At 30.3% G+C, this 8,645-nt stretch overlaps 1 protein-coding gene across 2 annotated transcripts; it reads left to right on the top strand.

Moving 5' to 3' along the window:
* Positions 1-210: 210 nt before the first annotated feature.
* On the top strand, positions 211-5,335 carry LOC114176460 (protein FAR1-RELATED SEQUENCE 6-like). 2 transcript variants are annotated; one of them, XM_028061506.1, is made up of 2 exons: positions 211-431; positions 3,282-5,335. In XM_028061506.1, the coding sequence occupies exon 2, from the start codon at positions 3,282-3,284 to the stop codon at positions 5,283-5,285; it is 2,004 nt and encodes a 667-aa protein (XP_027917307.1). In that variant the 5' UTR covers positions 211-431; the 3' UTR covers positions 5,286-5,335. The 2 variants fall into 2 exon arrangements, with proteins under 2 accessions (XP_027917307.1, XP_027917308.1); XM_028061507.1 differs by having other exon boundaries at positions 3,326-5,335.
* The last annotated feature ends 3,310 nt before the right edge of the window (positions 5,336-8,645 follow it).

Here is an 8,645-nt window from a genome sequence, read left to right on the forward strand (position 1 = left end):
TTTAGTTAATTCGTTAAAAGATTATTGTTTAATTACATGTTATATTTCAATTCAATCTTCTCCGAACAAAGTTAAACAAGTTTTCAATAGACAAAAACTTTGGATATAAAACATAATTATTAATTAACAAAAATATTTGCTATTCTCAAGTTCATATTTATTAATACCACTTTAAATATTTGAAAAATGAAGTTTTGTGATTCGTAACAGTTCATCTTCTGTTCAACTTGACTAGAATGGCTCCAAGATGCTATTGGTCTCTGAAAAGGAAAAGAAAATGAGGTGAGAACTGAACTGAGGGTCATTTCCCCTTAAATTAATGCGTTGTGAAAAAAAAAATGGTGGGAGTGGGAAGTGATGAGCATGCTTATTTTGCCACAGCCACGGCAACCGTAGTGTGATGCTCGTAAAATCCAACAGTTTCAAAATAGGTATTTTTTTTTTTTCAATTCACAAACCAATTCAGCTTCTCACAATGTTCACTGAGCACTCACTCCTAATTTTTCTTCACGATTTTCAATTTCAATGCGCGTGGTTTAAGTTTCTCTATATGTGATGTGTGCATGAGCATTTCACACTGCAAAACCGCCGAGTGTGTTTTTCTCTGGTATTGTTTGATGTTATAGGGGAAGTAGTAGGATTAGTTGTTGTTGTCTTCAAAGGTTGTTTCTCATTCACCACCAGATGTTCTTTGTTTTTGTTTCTTATGTTGTACTACTCAACACAGGGAAAATTAGGTTCAAGGTGGCCTAATCAAACGGTTTAGACTTGATATTTGGATAAAACACAAACATAGGCACAATAAACTAGCCACTCTAACTCTTTTACTCCAGAACTTTTAAATTTGAGGCTTTCTGCACCAAATATACTAAACTAACTAACTGTGAGTGAGACTCCTGGATTTGCAGAGGTGTGAGGGTTATTGTAGACAACCTTCTTCCCTTTGCTTATGCAAAGAAATTGTTTTCGAATTCAAACCTATGGCCACCTGGTCACAAAGGTAACTTCAAAGTTGTTAGGGCTCGCCCTCACCCTAGATATGTTAAATTAGAGTCGAAGTTATTGACTGTGTGTTTTTTAATCCTTAAAACAGTCACGGTGGTGAGTTGTCAAAGCAAGTTCGCAACGAATAACCTTCTCATATTACCTCTTCAGTGTAGAATTGCAAGTTAAATTGGTAGTGTTTGACACTTCAGTGTAAAATTGGCATTGAAATTGGTCGTGTTTTTTTTTTCAATATACATTGCAATGGATGAGGTTCCCATCATTGTATAGTCGGAGAGATTTAGATGTATATAACTAACCTTACCCTGTCCCATATATTCTAAGCACGCAAACGCTTGTGTAGTTAACAAGTCTCCTTTATATTTAATGGGGGGTATTGTTCTCTTTATTCCTTTTTCCAAAAACAAAACTCATCCTTTTCCTCCTTTATATTTTGTTGATTGTTGGGACTTGCAATGTTGACATTGGTATGTCTCTGTCTTTGTGCTTTATAAATAACATCTTATATCACTGATTGCTTGATGAGCTTTGATTGTACTATGTCATGACGTGGTTACCATATTTTCTTACTATCCGTATTATCTAATTGAAATCTTAGTGGCAAAACATGTCATTGCCAAAGCTGTGAATCTGCCTTCTAATCTTTGAGAAATTTTTAATTTGATGACAGTACTGAGTTGGACTTTGTACTTAACCTTAACCAGCAGAAGAGGGATTTTAGGCATTTAGCTCTTCCACTTTCAGAAACATTTATAGAAATCTTTATGCATGTTTTATGCATACACTGGTGTGTTCTTACCTGATTCTGTGTCTTTTTAGTGATTTGATTGTAGAGTGTACTTTGAACCAATATTAAGTCAACATGGTGCTATACAACAATTTATTTTTCATGAATTGGATTTTTTACATGCTTTATATCCTCTTAAATCTTTATACTAAAATAGTCAAAAGTGTAACATTGATATGTTCATACATCAATGTTGTCAATTGCGGAAGCTTGTCCATATAATATGGTGGATGTCGTTGCAGACAAATAGAGGAAGCTCGATAGCTGAATGAAAAGATATATATAAAAACACAAATATCTGCTAAATAGTACATGTAATAAACTATAGAAAATAATAACACATATCAAGATAAAAAATTTAGCAATATATTCTAAGAAATAAAATCATCAAAGTCTCAACAAAACTAAAGGAAAGATAAACACCACACAACTAAAGAAATCCAAGAAGAAATGAGAAGGAAATGAAGTTTAAAAAAATGGATCAAGAAAATGAGAAAACAAAAAGATGTTGAAAAAACTGAAGAAAATAGATGTTGACAAACTGAATAAAGAAAACTAAAGGAAAAGAAAAGAAACATAGAGAAAAGATTTAGAAGAAAAAGGAGCAAATGGAGAATAGAGAAGAGAAACCAGAAAAAAAAAAAGGAAAGAAGAGATTTAAAATTGACAGTGTTTGCAGCCGCCCATTATTTGTATGTATGTATGTGTGTGTATATGGAACATAGGAAGACAAGAAGTGTTCATATATGAATTCATGAGAGTGCATATTTGTGCAATAAGCTAATAACAAACTCACTCATTATTTTGACAAACCCATTGGAAAGTCCCTAAGCTTTCTCTAAGGTCAAGTATTTTAGTTGTGCAGTGACACTCAATAAGATTAACACAAATGACTTGTTGCGTATTCATAGGTCTCACACTTCCCTCTCCACCAGGCGGGTCTGTTGTGTGATTGGTTTAGTTCAGAAGCAGTAGGTCCCTTTACTCCTGTTTTGTTATGTCCGCATTTTGCTCCAGAACAATCCTTTCAAGGTTTTGCAGAGCATTGGTTGTGTGGGGGGCCTCCTATCCTATCCAATTGTAGAGTAATTTCCATGCCTCACAGTTTTGGTAAATGATATTAGGCTAAAATTTTATGGCAATATGTAGTTGATACAGTTATTTGTTATTGTTGAATGGTTTCACTTTTGACCATATCTTTTTCCCCTTTAACATGTTTGGGATATGATTATGCTTTTGTTTCAGATAGACCAAATGGACGACCTTGTTTTATTCAATTTTCTAGTGGCTTCCTATTTCACATATTTCCCTCCTTTTATGAGAGGATATTTATTTCCCTGATCTGTACTTGTCATCTTTCCTTTGTTTATGAATTTTTCTTTATCAATACAAAATATTTGTTATGCATTTTTTTCCCAAAGACTGTACATGGTATGATTGTAGCCTTTATTGATGATCAGTTTTCTTAAATTCACTTATTTTATTTTAGATGGAAGAAGTTTGTCTGAATAGTGAGCCATTTTTTGATGTAAGCGATGATGTTGATGTTGAAGGCTCTTCTGTAGCAGAACACGGGCTTGAATCTTTAAATTCACAACCGAAAAACCCTCCAGTTCCAACAGTGGGTCTGGAGTTTGATTCCTTTGAGGAAGTTTACAACTTCTACAATATCCATGCAAAGGAACAAGGCTTTGGAATCAGAGTTAGCAATTCATGGTTTAGATCAAAGAAAAAAGAGCGCTATAGGGCAAAACTTAGCTGCAGTAGTGCTGGTTTTAAGAAAAAAAGTGAAGCCAATAATCCAAGACCAGAAACAAGAACTGGTTGTCCTGCAATGATAGTGATTAGAATGGTTGAGTCCAGGAGATGGAGAATAGTGGAAGTTGAGCTTCAACACAACCATCAAGTGAGTCCACAGAGCAAACAATTTTACAAGTCACACAAGAAAATGGTCCTTGAAGCCAGCAAATCACAACCACCTCCGGAGCCAGTCACAGAAGTACACACCATCAAGTTGTATCGAACAACTGTCATGGATGTTGATTACAATGGTTACTCAAATTCTGAAGAAAGCCATGACACCAATTTTGATAAATTTAAATATTTGGAACTTGGAGAAGGGGATGCCAGTGCTATATATAATTATTTTTGTCGAATGAAGTTGACTGATCCAAATTTCTTTTACTTGTTTGATATTGATGATGATGGGCACCTAAAAAATGTTTTCTGGGCTGATTCCAGGTCAAGGATTGCTTATAATTACTTTAATGACACAGTTACAATAGACACAACTTGTTTGGCAAACAAATATGAGATCCCTTTGATATCATTTGTTGGTGTAAACCATCATGGACATTCTGTATTATTGGGCTGTGGCTTCCTTGGACACGAATCAGTGGATTATTTTGTATGGTTATTCAAGGCATGGCTTAAGTGTATGCTTGGTCGTCCTCCACATGTTGTTATTACTGACCAGTGCAAGCCATTGCAAATCGCAGTTGCTCAGGTTTTCCCTCATGCTCGTCATTGTTATTCTTTGCAGTATATCATACAAAGAGTTCCAGAGAAGTTGGGAGGGCTGCAAGGATACGAAGCAATCAGAAGACAGATGTATAATGCTATATACGAGTCATTAAAGATAATTGAGTTTGAATCTTCTTGGGCTGATATGATTAAATGTCATGGACTGGGAGATAACAAGTGGCTTCAGACATTGTATAAGGATAGGCATCTATGGGTCCCTGTTTACCTAAAAGATGTTTTTTTGATAGGACTGGTCTCAACTAAAGAAAATGAGGGTCTGACTGCATTTTTTGAGGGTTATGTGCATAAACACACATCCTTTAAGGAGTTCCTTGATAAGTATGACTTAGCTCTGCACAGGAAGCACATGAAAGAAGCCATGGCAGATTTGGAGACTAGAAAAGCACGCTTTGAATACAAAACGAGATGTAATTTTGAGGCACAACTCTCAAAGGTGTACACAGAAGAAATCTTTAAAAAGTTTCAAGCAGAGGTTGAGGGCATGTATTCTTGCTTCAACACAAGACAGGTTAATGCTAACGGATCTATAATAACATATATTGTGAAAGAAAGAGTTGAAGTTGAGGGGAATGAGAAGGGAGTTAAAAGTTTTGAAGTTTTATATGAGACTACAAAATTGGATATTCGATGCATTTGCAGTTTGCTCAATTACAAAGGATATCTGTGCAGACATGCATTGAATGTTCTCAATTATAATGGTGTTGAGGAAATCCCATCTCGGTACATCCTACGCCGCTGGACGAGGGATTTCAAGCAATCGTTTAATCAATTCCATGCTCCTAGTAATACTGATTCCTACAACCCTGTGCACTTGTATACCCATCTGTTTAACAGTGCTCTTCCAGTGTTAGAAGTAGGGGCACAGTCACAGGAGCATTATATGGTTGCTCTAAAAGAATTGGAGGAGTTGCTAGATAAGTTTGATATAGAGGACAGTAACTCAATGTAACTAATCAATACAAGATCCTCATTCCCCACTTATAACGATTTTACTACTAATTGACTGTTTATAACCCTCCTGTGCTTGGTTTATTCAAGATTTTGTGGTACTGATAATTGTATAAAATGAAATGGCAGTTACATATGTTTTCTTGTAAATGATTTTGGCTCTGTTGATACTAATACATAAGCACTCTCTAGCTTTTCACCTCTAAATTGTATTAGGCATTATTATAATCTTCAACCTATTCATCAGCATTTGCTCATACAGATACCCTGAGAACTTTGCTAGTTTGTTTATGTTTTTTGGGATAGAGTTTTTGCCCTCAGTGTGTCAGCTTTATGCTCCATTTCAAAATGATTTTAACAACTATTTCGTTTTCGAAATTAGTTAAGGAGTCTATCAAATTTCGAAATCTGATATAGAAAAAAAATTATGAATTTCGAAATCTGAAAAATACTTAACCAAAATTCAAAATTCAATAATATAATTAAACAAATTTTGAAATCTGATAGTATTTTAAAAAACTTTAACTAAAAATATTAATTATATTTCGAGATCAGGTTAACATATATTAAATTATATTAAGATTTTAAATTAAACTAAATAAAATATTTAATATATTTAATCTAATTTTTTTATTAAATTAAAATATAACCAAACTTAATTAATTTTATTTTCATGTTAATTAAAATATTTAATACATTTTAATGTAAAACAAAACTTTAAGGACAAAAATTTGAAATCCCTATAACATATTCTAAATATTAAAATATTAAGTTAAATTAAATAAAATATTTAACACATTTTCTTTATTTTTTATTAAATTAAAATTAAACTAAAATTAATTGAATTTTATTTTTATGTTAATTGTAATAATTAAAATATTTATTAAATTTTAATTTAAAATAAAACTTTAACTAAAAATGTTAACCGGTTTGTAATCGGTTAACATATATTAAATTAAACTGAATAAAATATTTAACAAATTTTATTTAATTTTATAAACTAAAATTAATTGATTTTCTAATATATTAATTAAAATTAATATTTAAAAAAATATATTAATTAAAATATTTATAAAAGTTTAATATATTAAATTATACTAACATATTAATTAATAAATCTTAGGTATAATTACTGATTTGGTATCCCAATTTTTTGGTTAAATTCAATTTGGTATTCATACTTTTAGTTTGTTCAATTTAGTACCCCAATTATCTAAAAAGATTCAATTTGGTCATCTCTATTAAATTGGAGTTAACACCACACGTGTCAAGCCATGAAATTTTTAATTTTTTTAATATTTTAAAAAAATTAAATTTTTTTTCAAAAAATTTAAAAACTGTCACGTGTCAATTTACCATCATGCCACGTGACAGCTTACAATCATGACACGTGACACTAATAATAGTTGTTTTTAATTTAGTTATCTATTTAAATTTTTGGTTCAATTTAGTACCTAATTTCTTAAAATGATCCAATTTGGTCCTTTCCAATTTGAGACCAAATTAGTAACTAAGTTTAATTTTATCTTATATATACATGTTAAAATAATTGTTTTAAATTTATACATCAAATTACTACACCTAAATATTCAAATTATTTTATTTTTTACAAGTGTAAAAAATTACAAAGGTAAAAAATGTAAAAAATAAAATAATTTAAGTATTTAGGTGAAATGATTTGATGTATATATTAGAAAAAATTATTGTAACATGTATATATAAGTTGTAATTAAACTTATTTACTAATTTGGTCTCAAATTGGAGAGGACGAAATTGGATCATTTTAAAAAATTTGGTACTAAATTGAACAAAAAAATTTAAATAGGAGAATACACGTGGCAGTTTTTAAATTTTTTGAAAAAATTTAAAAAATTAAAAAAATAAAATAAAAATTTCACGGCTTGACACGTGTCCTGTACGGACACAGTGTTAACTCCAACTTAACGGAGATGACCAAATCAAATCCTTTTAGATAATTGGGTACTAAATTGAACAAACAAAAAATATGTGGACCAAATTGAACTTAATCAAAAAATTGAGGTACCAAATCAGTAATTATACCTAAATCTTATTTATTTTTTATTAAATTAAAATTGAACCAAAATTAATTAAATTTTGTTTTGATGTTAATTCAAATCAATATTTAAAAAAATATACCAATTAAAATATTTGTTAAGTATTAATTAAAAAAAACTAAAATTTAATAAAAAATAAGAACTAAAAAAATTAATAAAAACACTAAAAATAGTTAATAAAAATTAAAGACAATAAGTTAAATAAAATTAAAAAAATAATAAAAAAACTAAAAACTAAAAACTAAAAATATCACACAAAATAAATAAAATTAACTAAAAATTAACAAAACTATAAGTTAAAATAAAATTAAAAATAAAAACAACACACAAAATAAACAAAAAATAAAATAACAAAAACTAAGCCTATAAAAAAAATAAGAAAATGTATATAAAAAAATTAAAATTTTAAAAAGTGAAAAAAAAGGGAAACCTAAAATTCGGAAGAAGAGTTAACCGAATTTCGAATCAGATGATTTCCATAGCCGAATTTCCGAAATCCGCTAAATTCCAAAATCGAATGTCAAAATTCGGTGAAATCTGGCGAGTTTCTCAACCGTATTTTTAAATTCAGTGAGTTTCTAAATGTGTAAGTTTCTTGACCGGATTTTAAAATCATATTATGCCTTAAACTGGATTTTCAAATTCGACGATTCCTTAAACTGAATTTCGAAATTCGGTGACTACTTAATTTATTTTTTTCTAACTCAATTCAACATGCAAGGTGCAATAAAAATAATGACAAAATTAAAAAAAAACATATAAAATGTGAAGAAGAATGAAGTAAATATACTTACTTGTGTGTGAGAAACAAAGACAAAATGTCACTGAAAACGATGTGAAAAAATATGAAAACAGTGAGAAAGAAGAAGCTCAAAGTTCGTCGAGAAAGAAGAAGACTTTCAATAAATATACACCAAACATGGTAAATACGTTTGGTAAGCAGTAATTCCTGCTTACCTTTACTTAACATATTTTTATTTATTTTGTGAAAGGTATAATTGGCCGCGGTGAAAAGTTTGTAGGCGCATAAAAAATACTTGTAGGTGCTGGAAGAAGCCTCCTATTCCAAGAGGCAACCACAACATACAAATATTGGATTATCTATAAAATATCAAATATTAGAAAATAATATGGAAGAAGTTGGTTGGACTTCAGCCATCTTTGTCTTGTGTAGCAAATCTGTGATGTATTAACTTTAGTCATCACAATGGTTTTGTCTGCACTATAGTTAATTTAAATGAAAATTAATCAAGTTTATAGTGGATTGTCATCAATATTAGAAAAGA

This window comes from Vigna unguiculata, chromosome 3 (genome assembly GCF_004118075.2).
Source record: "Vigna unguiculata cultivar IT97K-499-35 chromosome 3, ASM411807v1, whole genome shotgun sequence".
NCBI classification, from domain to species: Eukaryota; Viridiplantae; Streptophyta; class Magnoliopsida; order Fabales; family Fabaceae; genus Vigna; species Vigna unguiculata.

Excerpts from the sequence above, each read along its gene's own strand:
- LOC114176460 (XM_028061506.1), top strand. The coding sequence starts at position 3,282 with ATGGAAGAAGTTTGTCTGAATAGTGAGCCATTTTTTGATGTAAGCGAT.